This window comes from Oncorhynchus clarkii, chromosome 24 (assembly GCF_045791955.1).
Source record: "Oncorhynchus clarkii lewisi isolate Uvic-CL-2024 chromosome 24, UVic_Ocla_1.0, whole genome shotgun sequence".
Taxonomy (NCBI): domain Eukaryota; kingdom Metazoa; phylum Chordata; class Actinopteri; order Salmoniformes; family Salmonidae; genus Oncorhynchus; species Oncorhynchus clarkii.
Genome location: NC_092170.1, coordinates 5,428,447 through 5,453,316, shown reverse-complemented (window position 1 = coordinate 5,453,316; position 24,870 = coordinate 5,428,447). Strand labels below are relative to the sequence as shown.

At 45.5% G+C, this 24,870-nt stretch overlaps 1 protein-coding gene across 2 annotated transcripts in view; it reads right to left on the bottom strand.

Annotated features, from left to right (window-relative positions):
• The window catches only part of LOC139382295 (rho GTPase-activating protein 35-like), a 107,074-nt gene that overhangs the window by 31,823 nt on the left and 50,381 nt on the right, over window positions 1-24,870 (bottom strand). For both annotated transcript variants that reach the window (XM_071126182.1, XM_071126183.1), the window contains exons 2-3: window positions 14,708-18,520; window positions 11,512-11,650 (exon numbers count right to left, since the gene is read on the bottom strand). In XM_071126182.1, the coding sequence (XP_070982283.1) occupies window positions 11,512-11,650; window positions 14,708-18,424 (3,856 nt within the window). In that variant the 5' untranslated portion in view covers window positions 18,425-18,520. The remainder of the gene's footprint in view (window positions 1-11,511; window positions 11,651-14,707; window positions 18,521-24,870) is intronic.

Sequence of the window (24,870 nt, the reverse complement as noted above, 5' to 3'; positions counted from 1 at the left end):
AAACAGCACTGGGCTGTATTGAAGATGGTATCTCAGGTAAACAGCACTGGGCTGTATTGAAGATGGTAACTCAGGTTAGCAGCACTGGGCTGTATTGAAGATGGTATCTCAGGTAAACAGCACTGGGCTGTATTGAAGATGGTATCTCAGGTAAACAGCACTGGGCTGTATTGACGTATCCTGAAATGACATCTGCTGCTTTAGATTGAACGGTCATGTCTCAGTTATTGTTTTTCATATCTATAAAAAAATAATCTGTTTTCTTTACTTTCAAGAGAGCGAGTTGACAAAGGGGTCGAAAATGTATATATTGCCAGATGTTCACTCTCTGAGGAACAGGCAGTGGAAGTTTTATTGCTGGCTAAAGTGTCCATAACCAGAACTAATTAAACTGTTCTGTGTTCTTTTTCTCCATCTCTGCCTGTCTTGTTGTACATGGAACCTGTCTCACATGCGTTAATTAAAAAACCCTTTAGATGTCAGCTGCTAATGTTCAGATTTACACCACATAAACACAGCCATTTTCACTGGACTATCTGTTGCTGCCAAGTCATGATTTCCCTGGGGGTTAGCCTTGCAATAACCAAGTGGTGAGACATATAGCCCTCTATATTTAAGTGTTTCAGGTACACTCTGATAGGTGTCAGCGTCACATACAGTATCTTCTATTGTTTGTCCTCAAGTGTCTGTTTTTCAGAATAAAGTTCTCCGTAGCCACTTAGTGTGGACACCAGGTGAGACCACACACACACACACACACACACACACACACACACACACACACACACACACACACACACACACAATAACAGTCTCTCTTCTTCACTTCCTCCCTCTCCCTAAATCCTCTAGGTTATATCAGCTGTTTTGGTGAACCCCTCCCGCATCTGAACTGGCTGACACAGAGGGCACAGCATGATCATAGGTGAGAGGTCACTTGGTCGGGTCAACAGGAAGTATTATTAAAGAGATGCTTTACATTGAAATACAGAGATGTAAGAGTCCCAGAGTTAATGATCCAAGGTCAGTTTTGCATTTCACCTCCTGATTTAAGATGACTGACAGTGTAAGAAAAAAAAAAAGAAACAAGGCTTAATCATGCTCTCTCTCTATCCATCGGTCTCTCGTCTGCAGGTATGTTTTGATGTGAGAGAAGAAGCCAGTCCCGTCATTGCCACCTCACCCGCGGGCCAAACTGGGTGCCCAAGGCTGGTTAGGAGACACCACAACTGATGAACAGAGAGAATATTAGGGTAGCACTGCAATCATACGCTGTCTGCCACGGTTCTTACCTCTTTCCCTTTCTGTCTGCTACACCTCTCTCCCCTTCTCGTCTTTCTTCCTCCTTTTATAATGCACACCATATGTGCATTGAAGTACAGATTGAACTTGTATTTATAATATTACAATTATCATAATTACAATGCATTCGTAACACCTGGATAATGAACTTCGTTCAATAAAAGCGTTTCACATTCTCCACTGGTTGAAATTAAGTATCTCATTGAAATACTATCCCGTGTCCTTAGATTAATGCAGATGTAGGGGGTTAAATATGAGTTTTTTTTCTGAAGATATAAATTACAAATCAATCATGTTTCTAGTCTATTGCATCGTTACAATGTGTAATCATTGATGTCCCAGGAGCAGACGTGGTTAACACACGTTGAAGTGTATAATTGTAATACATACATGCAGACAGCATCACTCAAATAATGGAGTTTGAAAAATAATGTTTCAGAAATTTATACCCGAATTTGCCATTCGCACCTTTATTTGCCAAGGAAGAGTACATGATCAGTGAATATATTCAATGTACAGGCTACAATGTGCGAATGTGGGCTACAATGTACAGGCTACAATGTGCGAATGTGGGCTACAATGTACAGGCTACAATGCGTGGTAATATAAGACTTGCATCCTTGGCACAATAGAGTTATTATATTCTACTCTATTCATAGGCTTCATTAATGCCATTCAGACTTGAAGTTGATACAACAACTATGATAGCTGAGGTTCATAGATAAGTTCTGAACTAATATTCATACCAAACGTTTCAGGGTCCATATAGAGATCGGCTACATACTGTAGCTACCTACACATCCATAGGCATACAGTTATTTTTATCCTCCACTACACAATAAGCAAGTAAACAGTTAGCTAGCTATGTTACTTCAGCTGCATTACAAGGCAAGCTTACACAATTGTACATTCAATTTGCAGTAAATGCTTTAGCTAGCTAGATTCTTTAATCCACTATTTCACAAGACAACAGCCTGGTTTGCTGGTTTTCTCAGGAGTCTCTAAAACATTAAACAACACAAATTACAAATTAATTCTCCTGACACTAGCTAGCTGGCTAATGTTAGCTAGTCAGAACTTGCTAAATAGCAATTTTCGTAAATTAACTTTATGACAAAAAAATATGCAAACGTTTATCTCTACATTAAGTAACATATTCCTCTCAATTGTACATTTTTTCCTTGACTCGTTATGACGTTATAACAACTTACATCTGGTTCCACCGCAATGTTTTATCAGCCATCTTTGTTGAAGAACGCCACATGGCAAGGGTGGCTCGATCCAAAATGCGTCATTGGAACCACACGATATGATTGGTCATATAAAAACCTTGGGACCCAAATGCATAATGAGTGCTCTAACTCCCCCTTGTGGTGGTCTGGAGCAATGACGGCATGACGCTGGGTACATCTAAGTCCCACGGTGCAAGCTCGCAACTTTTAAAGAAAGAACCACTGTAGGGCAGCAGGCTCTAAGGTGCAGGATTGAGTAACCGGGTGGTAGCCGGCTAGTGACAGTGACTAAGTTCAGGGCAGGGTACTGGGTGGAGACCTGCTAGTACCGGCTATTTAACAGTCTGATGGCCTTGAGATAGAAACGGTCTCTCGGTCCCAGCTTTATTTTGTTTATGTAAAAATAAGATAAATGAGAATATTCAGTTGAGTGGGAATATTATCACTTGTGAATGATGCCCAGCTCGTGCAGTCTAAACCAAGAAAAAGTGAAAGCCCTATGTGACTTTTTCAAAAAGCATAGTTGCGTGCAACATGTAGCCTAGCCCATAGGCCTATATGTTTTGTTAAGGTTTGTATCACAAAAGTGGCCAAATAACTCAAACGTAACTTATAGGCCTAGGACCCCTGGAACATATTTGGAGAGCCCATAGCCTACAGAGCGCCTAGTGAAATGTGTTCTTATGAGAGGATCCCAGCTTTCGTGACGCTATATTTATTGCTAAACAACCGATGTAGCCTGCCTGGGATATTAAAATCGTAACCACGCGTAACCTCCATTTGCTAATCGAGTGCAGGCTACGGATTTATTTTATTTTTTTGTGGGTCGTATTCGACACATACACTGAGTATACAAAACATTAAAGGGATAATCCACCCAAAACTACGAATTCCTATTGTTAAGAGTGTTAAACCATGTTAAATAGCACTAATACGTGACAACAATATTTTTTTGTGAACAAATGTTTAATTTTGTTGTTCTAACAAGGTTGGTAGAAACATGTGAATATCATTTTGGATAAATTTGATGCAGCTCAAGTCTACTACAAAAACCCACAATTCTACTGTATGTTCGCTCGCTCCCTGGAATGGCTGGCTGGCTAGCTAGAAAATATAGCTACATACAATAATACCAAACTCAACATGAGCATGAGAAGTAGCTAATTAGCTGTAAAATTGCCTAAGCAAACTGCTCTATCAATTTAGGAGTTCAACTTACCAAGTTCAACTTGCAGTTTGTCTCTGCCACAGAGCTATAAAACAGGGTCTCTGCCCTGAGCGAGAACAACATTACCTTGCTTTCCCACAGAGATCATTTTGAGGGGATGGAAACCCCATTAGGAACGGATCGCGTGATGATTACTTTGGCAACAGCGTGACGCAGCATGACAACGTGAATGCGTTGGGTCGACAGTCAGTCGGATGAGCCGCCTCTCCATTCATTTAATAATTGGATTCCCATCTCCTTTCTATAATATCTCCATTTCCTACAGACACGGCGCATTGCGACAGAGGCGAATTAGCTACGGTGTGTTCCTACGCGATATCCTGATTTTCACAGGCGGACCACTTCGAAGTTAAATCATGCCAAAAATTAGTAGCCTGCCAAACTTGCTAACTGCCTGGTACTCAGCATTCTATTGTTCCTTTAATCACGCTAGACATCAATGCAAATGTGTTAGAAAGAAGGGCACAACACAGCACTCCGGGCTAAGGGCACAACGGCCACTGGTGGATTAAGGCCAAAAAGGGGATGCCGCTGTGAAATTCAAGGCATTATCAAGTGCTTGTCAAATTATGAATGAGAGACTGATGAAGTGTGTACAGCCTGTGCAAAAAAAACAAAGCAGAGCTCATGCCTTTCAAGCGACTTTTTCAAACCATCATTAGAGTCGCATCATAAAGCCTTTTAATGTATTAAAAATCAAAACATATAGCCCAACACTTGTAGAACAACTAAAGTTAGATTAATAACTAAATTAAGCATATAGGAATACCTATTTCTTTGTTAACAGCTCAAAACAGAATAGCCGCATGCACGCTCTCCCTCGGGAAATGGTTTAGGAAAAATATCCTTTCTATTTTATTTAGCTATGTTCAATTGTATTCTTCTTACTTTAAAATAATGCCACAGAAATTATAGTGTAGCCCACAGCCATATCGCATAGTCAGATCAGGACCTAACATAAGGACGACTCCGAGTACGCTATCCTGTTCTTCTGAAATAGACTACATTTTCTTCATATCATGTTTCCTTAGACCGGACTCAAATAGATTTACTGTTGTGGTGTAGGCATGACAATCACCTGCTTACAAAATGTAATGACCGCCACAGCCCTACTCTGGTATGCTACCGCCACGCTCTTACCATACAGAGCCAGAGTGAGGTAACAAGGACAGGGGAGGAAGGGGGAGAGAGATATAGACAGAGGGAGGATGGTAGTGGAAATGCAGAGGTCAGAGAGCGTGATGTCGAGGTCAACTTCCATCACCTTCTTTGTTCTGAGAGCAGCTCTGGACCAGTTTCCTTTCCTCTGCAGCGACCGGTGTCAAACCAAACACTAGCACTTCCGGTGAACAGCTCATCTACATCCTGTCTTGAGCGACCATCTCCTGCTTCTACAGGACTATCCCATCTCACAATCATGACATATTGTTATTACATTTTCTTCCCCTCATCTCTCCCAGTCTTTTTCCACCTACAGTATATCAGACACCATCAAGTGATGTCCCAAACACAAACATGCTCACGATAAGCATTAAACTGAGAATGTGTGAACAGCTCTCGCTCTCTTCCTATCACTCATTCATCATGACAAACACACACACACAGAAGAGAGTGGCAGTTGGCTCCGGAGGCGTGTTGGCAAAGCATTTCCGACACGGGTCAGACTGATCCTCAGCCCAGATGTGGGGTTTGTATCAAGGTCTCATTGCCGCTGGCAACAAGCAGCCGTTTTTCCATAGGCCATCACTGGCTGCTGCCCTTTACGTCGCTATGGAGCTCGCTAGAACAAGGAGACGTGCCCACGCATGCTAACGCACATTCATCATCTCAATACACACAACTCACTGGGCGGGAACAGAAACCTTACTCCGTATGGAGAGAGAGAGAGAGAGAGAGTGGAAGAGAGAGCGGAAGAGAGAGAGGAAGAGAGAGCGAGAGAGAGAGAGAGAGCGAGAGAGAGCGAGAGAGCGAGAGAGAGAGAGAGAGAGTCAAATCAGAGGAAAAGAAGTGGGGGGTACAAAAGGAGAGGAGTACGGGGAAGATGTCTCGAAAGGGAATATGAGTGTCAAAGGGGTGAGAGGGATGGAGGTAAAGAGGGAGGACAGAGGGAGAGACAGTTGGAAGATGAGTGGGGGTGGTGGGAGCGCCCTTACACAGACATTGAGGGGGGGATGGAGGAAGGATAAGAGGATGTGAGAGGAGTGGGCAGCTCGGACAATAACGTAAGGTGGGTATGGATTTTTGGTATAGGGTGAGGATGTAGGTCTGATCCATAACGTCACTTATCCCCCTAACGCCCTGGACACCTTTAGTGTTACAATCATAGGGCCGTCCTCTGCCTCTCCTCCGTCACACTCAACAAAAGAGGGGGTCACAAGGAAGACACAGGCCCATGTACACATACAGACTAGAGGTCGGCCGATTAATTGGCATGGCCGATTAATTAGGGCCGATTCAAAGTTTCATAACAAATTGGTAATCTGCATTTTTAGATGCCGATTATGGCCGATTACATTGCACTCCATGAGGAGACTGCGTGGCAGGCTGACCACCTGTTATGTGACTGTAGCAAGTTGCTAGCTAGCATTAAACTTATCTTATAAAAAAAACAATCAATCTTAACATAATCACTAGATAATATCAACCACGTGTAGTTACTAGTTTCTCTAGCTTGTCCTGCGTTGCATACAAATGAACAGGCACCGCATTGATCATCATTGAATCACAGCCTACTTCGCCAAACGTGTGATGATTTAACAAGCGCATTTGCAAAAAAAAAAGCACTGTCGTTTCACCAATGTACCTAACAATAAACATTAATGCCTTTCTTAAAAATCAATACATGTGTATATATTTTTTTAAACCTGCATATTTAGTTGAAAGAAATTCATGTTCGCAGGCAATATTAACTAGGGAAACTGTGTCACTTCTCTTGTGTTCAGTGCAAGCAGAGTCAGGGTATATTATATGCAGCAGATTGGGCCGCCTGGCTCGTTGCGAACTGTGTGAAGACCATTTCTTCCTAACAAAGACCGTAATTACATTTGCCAGAATTTGACATAATTATGACATAACATTGAAGGTTGTGCAATGTAACAGCAATATTTAGACTTTACTTTCTTCTCCAACACTGTTTTTGCATTGTTTAAACCAAATTGAACACGTTTCATTATTTATTTCAGACTAAATTGATTTAGTGTATTATATTAAGTTAAAATAAAAGTGTTCATTCAGTATTGTTGCAATTGTCATTATTCTAAATAAAATATATATATATATATATAAAGAAAAACAATTGGGCAGATTAATCGGCATCTGCTTTTTTGGGTCCTTCAATAAATCGGCCAACCTCTAATACAGACACACACATCTGACCCGACTAAGTTTACTTCACAGAAATAATAAGTAATACCGTAATAAGTCAATTGGAGCTCATCGCAGTAAAAGTGTTGGTACGTGTTGAACAACAGGCTCTGGACACGAACACCATTGAATGTCACGATGCCGTAACGAACAAAAACATGAATGTCACTGGCAACATCATCCTTCAAATAGCCTACGTGACTTAGAAAACTGGACGGCACACTGAAGTTGGAGTCGGAGTGTGTGTGTCAGTGTGTGAGTTAGAGCAGAACTGGGTTTCACAGTGAGAATATTCCCATTTATTGCTAGTGTTTCTCATGTAAAACATTTGGGTGTGTCGCCATCTGAGTGCGTTTGTGTGTGTGCATATTTTTTTGTGCATGCCTTTATTTATTCATGCGCGTGTGTGTGTGTGTGTGTGTGTGTGTACACAGACTCCATAGTGAGAGTGTAATCAGAGGATGTGGCTAAGGGCTGTGCGTTGTGTTGCTGCAGTGGGTTCCTCCTCCCACCCGGTGCACACAGAGAGAAAAAAAAAAGAGCTGAGCTTGTTCTAATTTCCTGCTCTGTGATATCGATCTGAAGGAGGGAGCTATAGGGCAGAAAATTACCACTACCCCTGAACACAGAAAGAGACATTGGCATCACACAGGAGAGCGAGCGAGAGAGCGTGTAAGGAAAAGAGACAGGGGTATAGAAAATCTAAGCAGATGAGGACAGTGGGTCGAGAGAAGTGACTAAAAGAAAGAGACTAGATGGAGAGAGGGTCAAACGAGGACACAAGGGAATCTGCAGGGGAAGAAAGGAGGGGAAATTGTGGATTAGGTGAAAAAGAGAGGGAGGCAGGCAGGAGGGAAACCAAGGAGCTGGTGTGTGTGTGTGTGTGTGTGTGCCACTCCACTCTGCCCCCTTGTGGTAGCTATATGCACTCAGGTAGGCAAGGGTGGCAGCGAGCGCCTCGCTGGCGCCCTGACTCAAGTGCGTATCTCTGGCCCAGTTACCCGCACATGACAGTGCAGAGGGCGTCTGACTTTAATCCCTGTGTGGGAAAGGTTTAAAATCAGACAAGAGATTACCCAGGAATGCACTGCCAAGAATGTCAATAAGGCATGTCATGGCTTTTGCATCCTCACACAAACACAACAACACGCAGAATACTGTGATCTCGATTTAGCATTCTACAGTCAACGCTCTCATTCGCGTCATGGAATCAGTTTCCTGCTAGAGTGTCAAATATGTTCCATATAATAACTCCCCTGTGTATTCAGACCTGTCACTTCAACCACCTTCCCGAGACACACACCACACCACACACACACACACACACCTCCTAGGGGGCTTGAGTAACAGCTGATGTTAGGCTAAGCGACATGCCCCTTGTGGGCCCAGGGCAGTGAGGTATTATGGGGGGGCATTAGAGTGTGGCAGCAGGGTTAACTGAGCACAGGCCCATCTGTGCACCCAGTTCCACAAACAGAGAAAGACAGACAGACAGACACACAGACAGAGAGAGACAGACAGACACACAGACAGAGAGAGACAGAGAGACAGAGAGACAGACAACAGAAAGATACACAACGGTCAAGGAACCTGTGCCAGGTTCATCTGCTCCACACACAATGTCAAACTCTTTCAGACATCAATGTTCACGTGCATGCACACACACACACAAACCCAGAAGCACTGCATAAAACTATCCCTCGTACAGAACTAATGCCACACAGCACAACGAACACTGCTCCCAGGAGGTTTTCAATACAACAGAGGCCGCTTCCCAAATAATACCCTATTCCCAACATAGTGCACTACTTTTGCCCAGGGCCACTGCTGACTGTCACTATGGCCTCCTACAGCGCCACAGGCAAACACGAACAGCAGAACAATTCCAACAGAGAGAGAGAGAAGCAGAGGGGAAGAGAGAGAGACATCCTGCGCTCTTATCACAGGAACAGGCACAGCTCTGACTTAGAGAAAACTACAGAAGCTTCCTCAGGGGAGAACCACAGTCCCACCAGAAACTACTGATAAAACACTGACTGGGGATTGATAAGAGAGGGAGAGGAATAGAACGAGATAAAGAAGGAATGGAAAGGTAGAGTTATGTGGGCTGAAAGTGAAAGCTGTGAAAAGCAGAAAGAGAGAAAGAGAGCAAGAAAGAGAAAAAAAATGCAAAAACCTTAAAGAAATTGAGAAACCTGTCCAACCAAAAACAGAGACCCAGCAAACGTGAGCCTATGCCTTCACTATGTTGAATCACTAAAACAATACACTACAGAAAAAGAAGGAACAGCACGTCAGAAATCAGCTCGATGTAATTGAAGAATCCACAAACTAACCACTTCTGTGAAAATACTAAACAAACACAAAGAGTAATTGTACATTTCCTCAGTGAAAACAATGTCCTGAGCAAACGTCAAATTGGCTTTTTACCAAATTATCGTACGACAGACCACATATTCACCCTGCGCACCCTGATTGACAAACCAAAACAAAGGCAAAGACTTCTCATGCTTTGTTGATTTCAAAAAAGCATTTGACTCAATTTGGCATGAGGGTCTGCTATACAAATTGATGTAAAGTGGTGTTGGGGGAAAAAAAACACATGATATTATAAAATCCATGTCCACTGCTGTTAAAATAGGCAAAAAAAAAACATTTATTTCCACAGGGCCGTAGCTTAAGACTCACCCTTTTCAATATATATCAACTAATTGGCGCGGGCACTAGAACAGTCTGCAGAAGCCGGCCTCACCCTACTAGAATCTGAAGTCAAATGTCTAAATGTTTGCTGATGATCTGATGCTTCTGTTCCCAACCAAGGGAACAACCTACAGCAGCACCTAGATCTGTTCCCAACCAAGGAGGGCCTACAGCAGCACCTAGATCTGTTCCCGACCAAGGAGGGCCTACAGCAGCACCTAGATCTTCTGCACAGATTCTGTCAGACCTGGGCCCTGACAGTAAATCCCAGTAAGTCGCCACGACCACAAATACAAAATCCATCTAGACACCGTTGCCCTAGAGCACACAAAATAACTATACATAGCTTGGCCTAAACATCAGCGCCACAGGTAACTTCCACAAAGCTGTGAACGATTTGAGAGACAAGGCAAGAAGGGCCTTCTAAGCCATCAAAAGGAACATAAAATTCTACATACCAAATAGGATCTGGCTAAAAAATACTTGAATCAGTCATAGAACCCATTGCCCTTTATGGTTGGGAGGTCTGGGGTCCGCTCACCAACCAAGAATTCACAAAATGGGATAAACACCAAATTGAGATTTTGCATGCAGAATTCTGCAAAAAAATATCCCCGGTGTACAATGTAAAACACCAAATAATGCACGCAGAGCAGTATTAGGTCGATACCCGCTAATTATCAAAATCCATAAAAGAGCCAATAAATTCTACAACCACATAAAAGGAAGTGTTTCCCAAACCTTCCATAACAAAACCATCACTTACAGAGAGATGAACCTGGAGAAGAGTCCCCTAAGCAAGTTGGTCCTGGGGCTCTGTTCACAAACACAAACAGACCCAACAGAGCCCCAGGACAGCAACACAGTTAGACACAACGAACTCATGAGAAAACAAAAATATGATTACTTGACACATTGGAAATAACTCACAACAGAGCAAACTAGAATGCTATTTGGCTTTAAACAGAGAGTACACAGTGAGAGAGATAATACCTGACCCAAACTTAAGGAAAGCTTTGACTATGTACAGACTGAAGTGAGCATAGCCTTGCTGTTGAGAAAGGCCGCCAACAGCAGAAATGGCTCTCAAGAGAAGACAGGCTATGTGCTCACTGCCCACAAAATGAGGTGGAAACTGAGCTGCACTTCCTAACCTCCTGCCAAATGTATGACCATATTAGAAACACATATTTCCCTCAGATTTCACAGATTCACAAAGAACTTGAAAACAAACCCAATTTTGATAAACCCCCATATCTCCTGGGTGGACCACAGTGTGCCATCACAGCAGCAAGATGTGTGACCTGTTGCCACAAGAAAAGGGCAACTAATGAAGAACAAACACCATTGTAAATTCAACCCATATTTATTTCCCCTTTGGTACTTGAACCATTTGCACATCGTGTTCACTTGCTTCGGCAATGTTAACATGTTTCCCCATGCCAATGGGGGAGAGAGCGAGAGAGAGAGAGAGAGAGAGAGAGAGAGAGCGACAGAGACCTTGCTGATATTAAGGCTTGCAGCCTTTGCTCTCTGAACAGTACTATGGAATGAGCACAGGAGTAAATCAATAAAGCCACCGTCTCCATCTATATGCCATTATATTGATCTCCTCAATAGTCTCAGTAATCAATAGCATCCACTCAGAACAACAATCCAGCCTCCGTGTAATGTGTGGAAGCTTACCCGTTGCCTCAATATATCGGATGCACTTGTCAATGAAGAGCGGGATGGGTCGGTCAGGTGTCACCACGTTGGCCAACGGCACGCCAAAGTAGTTGCTTTCTACTTTGGATATGGAATGCCTGGGCTTGGGCCGTGGTTTCTGAGAGAGAGAGAGGGGGAGAGAGAGATGAGAACGGTGTTATCCTTTCTGTTCGTCACCCATCCAAGGCATCGATGGATTTTTAGGCCATAGATATGGACACAATTTTAAAACACACACATTACCACACTTTCATTCTTTAACATGGGCATCGAACTGTATCAACCAGCATGGCACACATACGCACCCATGCAGTAGATTCTTCTCAAGGCCCACGCTGATAGGAATGTACGATTCCCATCTCTAGCTGTGGGTGTGATAACACATCTTCATTCCACTTTTCACCTCTCTATGTTTTCTTTGTCCTCTGCACTCTTTCCTCTCCGTTGTCATGCTCCCTTTCCACTACACTGCATTCCTCGAACATTGTCCCATCCGAAACACAATCATCGCTTCTAGTAAGCCGCTAACCTACTGCTGTTATCAGCATTTAATTTGATCTTATAAGCTACTTCTGTGCTGTTCAAGCAGTAACTCCACTTGTACGGTGCACTTAAATGGTGTTCTGTGGGAATGTGTTGCCGTCCCGAGAAGCGAGAGAGCAGAGCAGCATGATACTCTCAGAGAGGGCCTAGTTGCCTTGGCCGGGCCCTCTGCTCCAGTTACACCCCCCCATTACTTTACCCACCACCACTGACCTGCCCACCACCCTACATTCCCCTGGCTACAGTCACAACACAAAACTCTGCTCTGCTTTTTTTCTCCTTTCTACTGAGACAGGATGTGGCCAACGCTGAGAAGACAACAGACCTCTACCACACAAGGAAAATAAGACACGTCCTTAATAAAAAACACAAAAAAAACACGAGACTAGGGTTCCATCAATGTCTCCCTCTCTCTCTCTGCAGTGCTAGCGGCATATTAGAAAGGAACTAGGAGATGCAGGAATTTATATTATTCCACTTGTCGGCTGAGGAGGTTTTAAAAAGGCTGGGGAGAGGAAACGTTTCTGGTGTCTTGGTGGGGGGAGAGAGAGAGAGAGAGAGAGAGAGAGAGACACCTCTGCCAAGTCAGCCGGCCACAGCCTGAGGTGAATGTATTTGAACAGGGAGAGAGGGTCAGTTAGTTTCCACTGTGTACTCACTGCTGAGGCGGCCAGGCAGACAAGACTGGCTGGTTCTACCCTGACCTCGGATCAGACTTACAGGGACACTCTCTGTTTATTATACTGACCAGGCTACAGCTGGTTCTATAGCGACCGTCACCAATAGAGTGACAGCTGATCTGGGAGCCTGATGAACTTATGGCTCCCATTAAGTAATAAAGGCTTTAATGTACATGGAGCGGAGACACAGGCCCCAGATCAGCCCTAAGGCTGTGCTCTGCAGTCTGGGGAGTTGCCATCTTAGTCCCCAATAAGCGGTTTTGTTTTATTTGTTTTGGTGGCTTAAATTAAGTTCCCCCTATACTGGTTCCGCCAACAAAATTCACTCTAGATTTGTGATGTTAAGGAGCATCGTTCAGGACATACAGTATACAACTAAACACGTGTACAGTTTATGGGGTAGAGAGACATCACTACTGTGTGTGAAAACATAAAATCTCCCCGTCCTCCCTACTGACACCCATGGTAATTATCACCCACACACAGCCAGACAGGGTGGTTTGTGTCTCTCTCCCCCAGCCAGTCTAATCATATACACTGCCTTTGCTCCCACTTAGGTGGCACTTTACGTGTCAGCCTCTCTGTGTGAACGAGAGGTATGGCAGGCAGATAAGATGGACGGTGTTGGGTCAAATGTTTCACCGCAGAGTCTGAGGGAGGGAGGGGAGGCTGACGCCCATGTATGAGTCCTATATTCACTGTATTCCCGCTTCATCAGCAGGAAGGTAAAGAGAGAGAGAATCGGGGAATGAGGGAGGAAAGGAGAATGTGTGGGAGGAGGAGAAAATAAACCCAGGGCATGTCCCACTAGTCTCTGGGCATGTTTTGGTGCCGCACAGTTGGATCACTCGGCTGCCAATCGCTCTCTATTCACTTAATGAACAGCCCACCTCGAAACAGAGCATTTCATAAAGCCATTGGGTCTACTCTGCACAGATCTACTTGTTTTTAAAAACAAGCCACACTATGGGACTGCAGCTAGGGCTGTGGAAGTAACAGGTTTGTAATTTGTAATGAGTGAGTGGGTTAGAACCAGGGCTGCTTTAATCCAGGATAAAACAAAACTGCTGTACAGAGAGACAGTGTGGAGAGGGAGAGGGGGCGGTATAATAATTATCTTTTTACTGTAGTTATTGACCTCATTCGGGTGACCAGTGAAAGAAATGTCAAACTAAGCCGGCAAAAATGTACCTTCGGTTTTACCCAAATTATAATGAGCCGTGTCAGCACGGATTTCAAGTTTGAGAATTGTGTCCGTTTGGGGTATAATGGACAGCACACACAAAAAAACACTGACAAACACACACACACGCATATGAAGGGAAACATTACACACATACACAACTAGCCATAGCCTGAGCGTACACTGTGCTCCCGATTCATTAAAACAGTTTCTCCTGAGCTGGGTGACTTCAATAGCTGGAGTTTCTCTGCTTCCACCCATGATTGGGCTAGTTTGGAGGACCACTGCAAAGCAGGATAAAAGTAGGCCCACACAGCGAGAGAAGGCAAGGCTGATTTAAAGGGCCTGGAAGGAAACCCAGACCCTCTATAGCAAATCAGACTCCAATGAGATGGAGCAGAGACAACACAGAAAACCTGTACATAGCTCATGCACTCACACAGGTGAGGAAATACACACGCCAATAAACACTGAACAGTGCATTAGGAACACTGTTGCTAGGTAACTTTGATAAAAAGGTGGTAGGTGAAGACAAAACCCCATTAAAACAGATGAAAATCATCAAGTAGTCTATAATAGATTGATCGAGATTGTATATGAAGTCAGCCATAGGGTGAAATCTAAATGAGTCACAGCAGTTTCTCTCTTTCTCGAGGTGCTCTATATACAGTATGTGACCGGTATAAATAATAAAAACTGAAAGTGTGAAACCTGATGTGATGTTGATGAACAATACACACATACACAAAACAGACACTGGAGCACATACCTTGGTGTTTCTGCGCAGGCTTCTGAGGATGTTCCTCCTCTTGGGGTCCTCGCCCTCCTCGTTAATGGAGTTGTCCCCTTTGTGCGCCCCGCCCAGCTCCTCTGGTGCTTTGGGAGGCCCCAGCTCGTCGTCACTGCCGATGGAGAAGCTAGTGCGGAAGCTGCTGAACTTGCCCAGGCGTTTTGAGCGGTCGCGGTACAGCCGCGGCTTCACCCCCAGAGCAGACATCTTCCGCCTCCGCTCCAGGGAGCTGCTGTCAGCCTCGCTATCCGAGCCATTGCCCCCGCCGTTAGAATGCTTGTTGGCGTTGCGGATGGTGATGATCTTGCCCTGAGTGCTGTCGTGGGGCACCGAGTAGATGCTCTCCTCCTCTGTGGGCCGCTGTTTGGTCACGGCATCCACGGGCTCGGCGTAGTCCGAGGGGTCGTAGCCACCGTCGCTGCCCGGCGCCCAGGTGACAGCAGGGGGTAAGGAGCGACGGTTGGTCCCTTGCTGGTCCATGTAGGGCCCCAGGTTGACTTTCCGTATGGTGGGCTTGGGCCGCACCTGGGGGGGGACCTTGTTGTTGAGCTTGCTCTCGAAGGTGCTGATCTCGGAGATGACTGAGAAGGCATCGCTGGACTCCAGGTCGGGGAGCTTGAAGCCCCCCAGGTGGGAGGTGAGGGTAACGTCAGGGTAGGGAGGCGAGGGCTCCACGTCCTCTTCAGAGTCTAGCAGGGTGTTGATGGGGCTGGGGGAATTGCAGCGGGCCGGGCTCATGCTCTCAGTGGTGCAGGCCTCTGCTACATTATCGTACATGTGTGTGGCCTCCACTATGGTGCGTTTCTCCACAACCTCCTTCAGGAAGGGCTGGAAGAGGTCTATCCTGTGCAGGCCTCCCACCACCCCTCCAGGCCCACACACTACTGTGTTAAACCTGGCCTCGATCTCCCGGGCCAGCTCCTCCCCCTGGCTCACCTGCTCCCTGGCCGCCTCAGAGTCCGACAGCTCAGCCTGGCTCTCCCCCACCGCAAGCAACTGCACGGGAATGATGTCCTGCACCTCGCACAGGAACGCACACAGGGTCTCCATGGACGCCTTGCGCCTGGCAGAATACACGGCAATGTAGCCGTGCACCAACCGGCTTTTCCGTAGGGCAAATGAGGAGTGGAAGGAGAGCAGGGAGAGGTCGATGGTGTGCCTCTGGGCCCCCACCGTGAGCTCTAGGAGCACGGACGTGCCACTGCTCAGGCTGGAGGCCGGCCGACAGTGCTGGGGCAGCAGGAGGGGCGAGAGGAGCTGCTCCACGTCATAATCGTCGCCACACATCAGGCACATGACTATCCGCAGGTCTGTCTCGGGGATGGGCTGGGAGTGAGAGTCTCTGAAGGAAGGGGGTAAAGGAGGGGAGCTGCTGCCTATGCTCCCAGGGGGCCTACGGCATTCTAACAGACCTTTTAACACCTGGTTGATCTGCTTTTCGTTCACATTGCGTCCATAGCCCACCCCAGGGGAGGCGGGGTCTAGATAACCACACTGTAGCTTCCCAGCCACCTGCTGCCCCTGGAGGATAAGTGTGTGGGCCGTTTCCCCCCCAATGTCCCTGATGGACCCTACTCCCCGTTTGGTGACTAGGAGCAGGTTCATGGGCAGCTGAAATAGACTGTTTTCCCTTCGGCCTAGCGTGGACTCTCTGAGCTTCTCAATGCTCTCCACAATGTAAGATAGTGACTCCTTAGAGTTGTAGAGACAAAGGACGCCATGGGGGGTGAAGGTAGGCGTGTGGAAGGAATTGACCGGCAGACGCACGTTACCCTCTATGGGCCGGAGGGACAACTCATACATTTTCCCATCCAGCACGTACCGGTCATCATTGGTGCACAAAGCCCTGATCTCATTGGCCAGTTCTCTCCCCAGGCCATCTTTACCCAGAATGACCAGGTTTATGCGATCTGCGTTCCCGTCGCCCGGTTTATGGCTATCGAAGAAGGAGTATCGAGTGGGGAACTTGGAGGCTAGAACCTGTTCAATCTTACAGTCCACACAGTGTGGGCTATTTGGGCAGGTCTCCTTGGTGGGGTGGTAGACAAAGTGGATATGCTTGAGAACCAAAGCGTCCCTCTCTGCCTGCAACTTCTGCAGGGCCTTGAACCTTTGCTCCTCCCCTAACACCTCCTGGATGGCCCCCATCTTCTCCTTACTGGGCTTGGCGTCTACCTCTAGCTCATAGAAGAGCTCTGAGTACTCCAGCAGCAGCTCCTGGAAGTCCTCCTTGGCTCGGTCAATGATCTCCTTCTGGTGCCTGTTGTAGATGTCTAGGTACTCTGGTTCCTCGAGCCACTGATAGAAGTCTTCATTCATGATGAAGCTGCGTGCCTCCTCCCAGGGTTTGCCTGCTGTGATGAAGGGAGAGGCACTGAGCTTCTCCTTGAACTCCCACCTCATCTCCGCCCGTTTGCGCTCATTTTTCAGGTGCTCCAGGTGGCTCTCGTAAATCGTCTCAGCCACCGGGGTCTCCAGGAGATCCTGGGGAATCCTCTCATCCTCCATGTTGTCTATGTGTGGGGTGGTCTCCCAGGGGGTGTCATCCAACACAACGAACCAATGGGAAAAGTCTTGCTTGGTCTCCAGAACCTTCTGGACCCCGGACCAGCTCAGGTGGTCGATCTCATCCAGCTCAGGGACTAGGGAACCCAGTGCCTGAGGCAGGGTGCTGAGATAGGCCCTCCGCCTTCGCTCAATGTGTTCTTGTTTGAGCCTGTGGACGTGCTGCTGGAAGAGCTTCTTGGCTTTAGCAGTGCCCTCCAGGAAGACATACTCCTTGTACTCTGAGGAGGTCTGCATGCGCCGGTTTATGTTGGGCCACGTCTCATTGTGGTTCTTCACGATGCGGCTGACCAGCCACTCATAGCGGTCTTTAGCCGAGGCGATCTGCTGGCTCTGTTGCTTCAGGGCCTCAAAGTAGGGGATGATCTTGGGTTTGCCCCGGCCCTTGTCTATCAGCTGCACCAGGGTGAGGAAGGCCAGGTCTACGTTGACGTTGGAGCGTGCTGACGTCTCCACCACCTGGAGGTTCTTCTTGGCCAAGGCAAAGGTGTGAGAGTCCTTGATGTAGCGCTCCACCCCCTCGTCGCACTTGGTGAGCACCAGAACCACTGGCTTCTTGTTCTTGGCTAGCTGGTTGTAGAGATTAGTGATGAACTTCATCTGGTCGTCAAAGTTGCGGTTCATGCCCCTGCTGACGTCCACACAGAGGAGGAAGCCATCCACCATTAGCTTCCCCTCTGGCATCTGCTTCTGCTCAAAGTCCTGCTCCAGCCCTAGCTGGTCCGTGCAGAAATACATCAACTTCTCTGCAGAGGCCAGCTTGTTGGAGGCAGCCCTCTTGATGTAGGGCTGGAGGGCTGTGGAACGGTGTGGCTGGAACGTCTGGTCATCAATGAACTCTGTCTGCTCCACCACATGCATCCTGCACTCCGGCCCCTCCTCCAGCACCCGCCCCGTTTCCCCCCAGAACAGGAAGTGGTCATTATTCACCACACGTCCCCCGAAGTCGCTGGTGCTTAGCACGGAGGTGTGGTCCAGGTAAAAGTCGTCTGCGCTGGGACGGACGAAGCGGTTGCACAGGCAGGACTTGCCCACACCACACTGCCCCTTCTCCTTCTCCGTGCCGGACAGGCCCACCACGACCAGGTTGTAGGTGGGCGCCTTTGCATCTTGCTTTTTTGCCATCATCATCGAACGCAGACACTCATCCTGCCATGCCCACAAGCTCTAGGGAGGCTGCCGGGCGGTCTTTCCATGCAAAGATTCTTACTGGCCTTGGGTCTGACCCTACAAGAGAAGGAGAAAGAGGGAACAAATATATAAATAATGAAGACTGTGGGAAAGATTCAAGTCATTATTTGGAGGGTGTTCCATGTCTCATTTAAATTCCCACATCGTTGCTGTGTGATGTTAATGTTTAATCTGTGACCCCATTTCACCGCTGAAAGTTTCCTGAAGAGATTGGGGTTAGAAAGCTGTTGGAATGCTACACCTTACTTAAGACAACTGCAGTACAGTCACTATTAACTGACGCATTCCTTCACATTTAACCTCTTTTTGACATTCTACTACCCAGCATCCTTAAAGTAGTTTCCTTATGGCTTGTTTGAAAAACGTACAAAGCAGAACCTTATGTAACGATACATAATTCTCTCACATCTAACAGTGTTGTCTAAGCCAGCAGCAGTTCTAAAAGACGTGATGATATAGTTCGCGCAAACACACAAATCCACAGACAGAGACAGAGACAGAGAGACCCTAATTGGGCAACTAGGGAAGACCAACTGCCTTATAAAAGGCTGCATTGAATGTTGGCTGCTTTCCTCTATATCAAAAAAAACAAAACAAGTGTGTGTTTTCTTCTGGTCCAGAAAAAAATAAAAATAAAAGACTCCGCGGACAGACTGTAATCGCTAATTATGATCTCAAATTGCAAGTCTCGTCACATTTGCCAAGATGTAATAGCGGTTCAATTTGGTATCCTGCCGTCTGGAGATATCACTTGCAGATGTTTCTTTCCATGCCCCGCACAATGTTCTCATGTTCTCAGCCACACAACATATCCTATTGGCAGAACACAGGCCTACAAATCATAACTAGAGCTACAATGGGTAGAACTGAATGAGGGAGATAACATTCATGCCGTTTCGATAGGCAGGCCCTTTCTAAGCAGTCAGGCTCGCATAGACAAAGGCCCAAAGCACTAGACAGCTGTGTACAGTAAAAAAGACCCCAACACCCAGTTTACGGTAATTCATCCATGTATTTAGTGAACACATTTAAAACCACTGTTAATGATGAATGAATGGGGCGTTTGAGGCAGGGTTTGGAGAATACGAAATACCCACTGAATTGATTTAGTCAGAGAGTCAGTATGAAGAGAGAACTCTCTGCAGAGAAAGAAAAGAGTTCAAAGTCCATCTCTCTCTCACACACACACACACACACACACAGAGACAGAGAGAGACAAATCCAGACACTGTAGATAATATATACACACACACACACACACACACACCACGACCACAGGTAGGACGGTTGTAGGTTTAATAGTAGAAAGGGGACAATAATAAGGGATTCAAAAGTTACTGTGCAAAGCTAGTTCCATCTACCCAGACTCTGTTCACTGTAACACTACAGCAGCGCACGCCTACTACAGTAGGTGCATCACCAAGTGGCAGCACAAAAGAGATCCATATCAAAAGGAATGTCTTGTGTTTTGATATTTGCAGAGTAAAACATGCATCAAAAAAAGGGGGGGGGGGGGGGGGGGGCTGAGAGATCCAGTACACAGTCTGTGTAACGAAGGGAGTCTGTGCCTGGGCTGCAGGTCGATAGCGGGCTGGTTGGTGATAAGACCTGGGCACCCATGGTTAATTCATTGCTCTACATCCCGCTGCAGGGCTCTGGACTGGCCAGCAGTGATTAGCCGGAGATCAATGAGCCCTTCACATAGAAAAGAGAGCAGGAGAACACTTTTTTTTTTTTTTTCACATTTTAGTCATTTTGAAGACACTCTTATCCAGAGCGACTTAAAGTAGTAGTGCATTCATCTTAAAGCTGGAATCCTTAAAATGGTGAAACGGCCACGTCCGTTTACATCCTTGCACGCGAGATTGCAGTGCGTATTGTGCTCTGTGTTTTTCGGGAAATGCAGCACAACAATCCTCAGCTCGGCAACAAAAACAATAACAGTGGTGGGGGGAGGGGGGGCCTGCGGCGCTGTTTCCCGTCTACTGTGGATTACATATTTAAGACCGCTTGGTGAGACAACCACATATCACAGTCGTAGTAAATACATTTCTCCCCAATAAAGAAGTTAACAGCAAAGACAGTGCTCGTTGGAAAAGACAAGTGAATTTAATTGTGTTTATATATTTTTGGGGAAGATGGGCAGGGACTCTGCTGTCCTAGCGTCAGGGGAAGCTTGTTCACCCATCAGGGTGTGCCAGGACAAAGAGCTGACCCCGTAGGGCTTGGACGGCCAAGAGTCCAGAGGTGGCAGAACGGAGTGCTCGGTTTGGGGTGTAGGGTTTGAACATAGCCTGAAGGTAGGGAGGGGCAGTTCTGCTTGCTGCTCCATAGGTCAAGCAGCCAGTGGAGTGTACTTCCTGAAATTCAGGGCTGGGCAATGCCTCAGTCTCCTTGGTCCCCTTAAAAAGGCGCTGCATGGTCATTCCAATGTCTACATTGGCTGTGCAGTATTTACGGTGATACAGCCTCTGCAGAAGTCATGGAATTCATCATTTCTGCGCTCCGTGGAGCAGCACAAAGCTGTTGTGAAGAAAGTTGTCAAGGAAGTGAGTTTGGGTTTATACAGGACCTCCGTCCTCACCTACTGTCAACCAATCGGGTCAATGTGGAGCAATGAGGAGTCCTCCACAGCGTTTCAAAATTTGGGGAGGTGCACAGCGATGCGATACGGAGCTCAATTTGGCTTCTGCATTGGGGAGGCTACGCAATTGCGTCATACTCTCCATACGGAGCCTCCGACCACATTTTCAGGTTAAGCCTAATTTGGCATTTAGCCATGCCCACAGCAGGGCCGTGCTCAGTTGATAGAATGTTCGACAATACTGACAGGGCATAGAAATTGAGAGCATAGACAAATGCATTCCATGTCGAATAAAGAGCCACAACCATTCTATATTTGATCCGACCTCCAGTACAATGCTATTATCATCGTCAGCGGGGTTAACTGGACCTTTACCGCAACACGGACCAGCTCCAGTCCAGACTGCCGAGTACCCGTCTCAATTAGTTCCATATTAAACCGCTTTGAGCTGAGCCTAATGATAGGCTAAAGGACAACAATGCTCCCCTGCCTTCATCATCCTTGCCTGTCTATTTACCCCTTGAACTGGTTCCGATCAGAGGCATCAGAACCCACCCGTCATTCCATTAGATGTACAGTATTCATCAGTCACACGGATGACAATTTCTGGGCTGACCTGTTCCACTGTGTGTGGTAAACAGGTGGCCACGGAACACCATCATGCAAATCTTGGCATGTAGAAAAATTAAAAGGTAGGCTATGGTAAATATAAACAGGGATCTGAAAATGGTTCGCTACGCAAGGGAGTTGCTATTGGTATGTTTTACAGTAGGGCAATTTAGCGCAATTCCACGATAATAGAATTGCGCTGAAACTCAAGATTTTTCACTTAAAATGTATGCCATACAAAAAACATTGAACTAACCACACAACTGTACGCACAAAGGCTACTTATCAATTGACACTTAACATTTCACAAAAACACATTTACTGAAAGAGCTGTGTAGACGCAAAGTTTGGTAACAGAATGGCAAAAATCTCACTCAGTTTGAAATATCGGCTTCAAATGAAAGATGTCTGCGGAAAGAATGAGATGGCAGCTATGACATGACACCTTGACTTTGAAAAAAATAGATTTTGGTTTTGAACTACAGTAAGTGAAGTGGATTTAAACCCGGTAACGGAATTGCGTTAATGAAATTTAATCACGGGTCCCTGATCTGTAAAATTATGGATATGAATGTCATTCTCTTCAGGTGATGTATCCTACACAAGAAAGGTACAAATATGCTTGCTATATCTTCCTTTTGAAATGTGGGTTATATTCTACACACTGGCTATTATTTGAAATGAGCCCCGCCCCAAAACAAGACCAAATTTGGTTGGTCCGAACCGGACTAAATCAAATCATAGATTTCAGACATCAAAGTACAGCTCAGAGTACAGTACAGGGCTTTAAATGAACCTTTTTAGCCACTCGTCCTTCGGGAAAAGTAGGAGAGATTTTGGACTATTTTTTGACTAAAAAAGTGGCTTGTCCCCCTCCCCCCCAAAAAAACAGGTCTGTGACACCATGGACCAAAAAGGTGACATAATTGTGTTGTTACCTTCATTACTATCACTAGTATTGAAATGGAAGCCTGCTGCTCTATGATCTCATGTTTAATATGTCCTGAGCAAGGCACTTAACCACCCCCCCCCCCTCAAAGTAAAATACTGCACTGATAAGTCTACTGTAGAAAACGCATGTGGTCCGTCAACCCTCCATCTAGAAAGCTACTGGGTGGGCAGGGCTTTTTTTAGAAAACTCTGCTCAAACACACCAGAGTCAGCTTGTTGAGATCCTGTTGAGCGGCTGATATTTTTACAACGTTGTGTGTTCGAGCAGGACTGGAGCAAAATTATGCACACCCAGTAGCTCTCCTGGAATATCTTGGAGGATGGTTGGCCACCCTGCTACATTACAATTACAACCAAATACTTGTTATGTCTTTATAAAATAATTCCCCCATTCAATGAACCAGGAATCAAATGGCTAAGGTGAGTGAGGTAGCTAACTAAGATGTTTGTCTATTTGTAAGGTTAAAATATTCAGTGTTCAGGGGAGATCTTGACAGGATAGGTTACTTTGTCAATTAGGCTATTCCAATACTTAAATGGCCAATATTGAATAAAGGAGAATCCTAGCCAATTTTGAGCACTTGACTTATTTTTTACAACCGGAGTATTACAGCATTGTTTTCATCAACTGCGCGTTGGCCATTTGCGGTTATACACTTGTGCCAGTGGAATAATACATGCTAAAAGTCTAAATAGTTAGCTAGCGAGATAGCCAATTCAAAACATAGTGTAGTTTGGCTAGTTATGTACAGTAGTTAGTCTGTTGTATATCATTTTACCTGTTGTGCATCTCACTCACCATTACTTTCTCATTGCTGACCAAAAATGAGCTGTAACTGGGCAAATAACTAATCTAGCAATAATGAATAAACAAATGTTTAAAACGTGGCTATGCTCGCTTTGATCTCAGAAACACACCTGGCGACTGCATGATTGAAAGACCACTCATGCCTGTCAATGCAGGCCTACAATAATTATACTCCAATGCACTCTGCAGAGATTGGGTGGACCGTGAGCAAAACATCGCATCCGGAGGAGTAGCCCAATTGTTTGAGGGGCATTTTTTTTTACTTGTCCAATCGGACAACTTAAATCTAGAAACTGCTTGTCCAACTATTTTAAAATTGTAATTGTAATTTATTTTAATTTAAAAAAAAAATGTTTTCTGGTCCAATCGGACAAGCATTAATGTTGAGCCCTGCAGCACAGCAATATTCAGTAAAGTAGAGTATAGTTCAGTACAAATAATGTGCTCTAAATACAACTGTCGATATTAGTTGGCAGGGGTCTTCAACATTGTGTTTTGATGCATTTTTGTTACCTTTTAATACTTAAGCCGAAAAGACGCCATCAACAAAGTCAAAATGTGCGCATGAGAGTAGAGCATCAATTCACATAGACTGCGTAGTGTATGCTAACATAATTGTCACTAGAATCGATCATAAACAGTTGTATTTGTCATGTTCGCTATGTAGCCCTTGTGAATTATTGTTGCGTGTTCCATTTTGTCTCACCTTACATGTCCTACAGGAGCCACCGTACCTGCCTCCTGTTATGTTGGCTCAAGAATGTGAGGCGAGTTGAGGCTAGTACACCCTAGCAGTTTATAAAATAATTTAGCTAGTCTCGTTCCTTCTACATACAGTACTCTCTTGAACGGAGTTCCTCGCGTTTCCCAGCTATAGCCTGCCTAGGCTGTATGCCTGTGCTCAAAATCAACCAAGGTAGGCATAAAGTTATTGTTTTTCAAATATGCATTATTGGCACTAGCAGCTAAACGTATCAACGCTAAATAAAACACTTAACTATACGTGTCACAATTCCAGATGTAAAAATGAACAAACATTCTATTTAATGGCAAATTATCCGCTGACTTTACCAGCATTGCTTCGCGGAGACGTGAGGACAAACAGACTTGCTTTCTAATTTGAAGCGCGTCATGTCAACCAGCGTGTGAACGCTCGTTCACGTGCATAAAAATAAATTAAAGGTTTGTGCTTTATTCCGCTAGATATTTTCTAAGACCCCTTTACCATCTGTTTGACCAGAAATCAACGCCTTTACTTATTCCTACATTTTGGGATGGAAAATGGCTGAAAAATATTTACATTTCTTAAAGATGGACTCTTGGCTTTCATTTGACATGCTCCTATAAAAAACGCCACATTGGTGCTCATTGATCCTTTTACGTGGAAATGGCCAGTAGCAACATGCTGGAGTGCCATGGAAAAGGCTACATTAA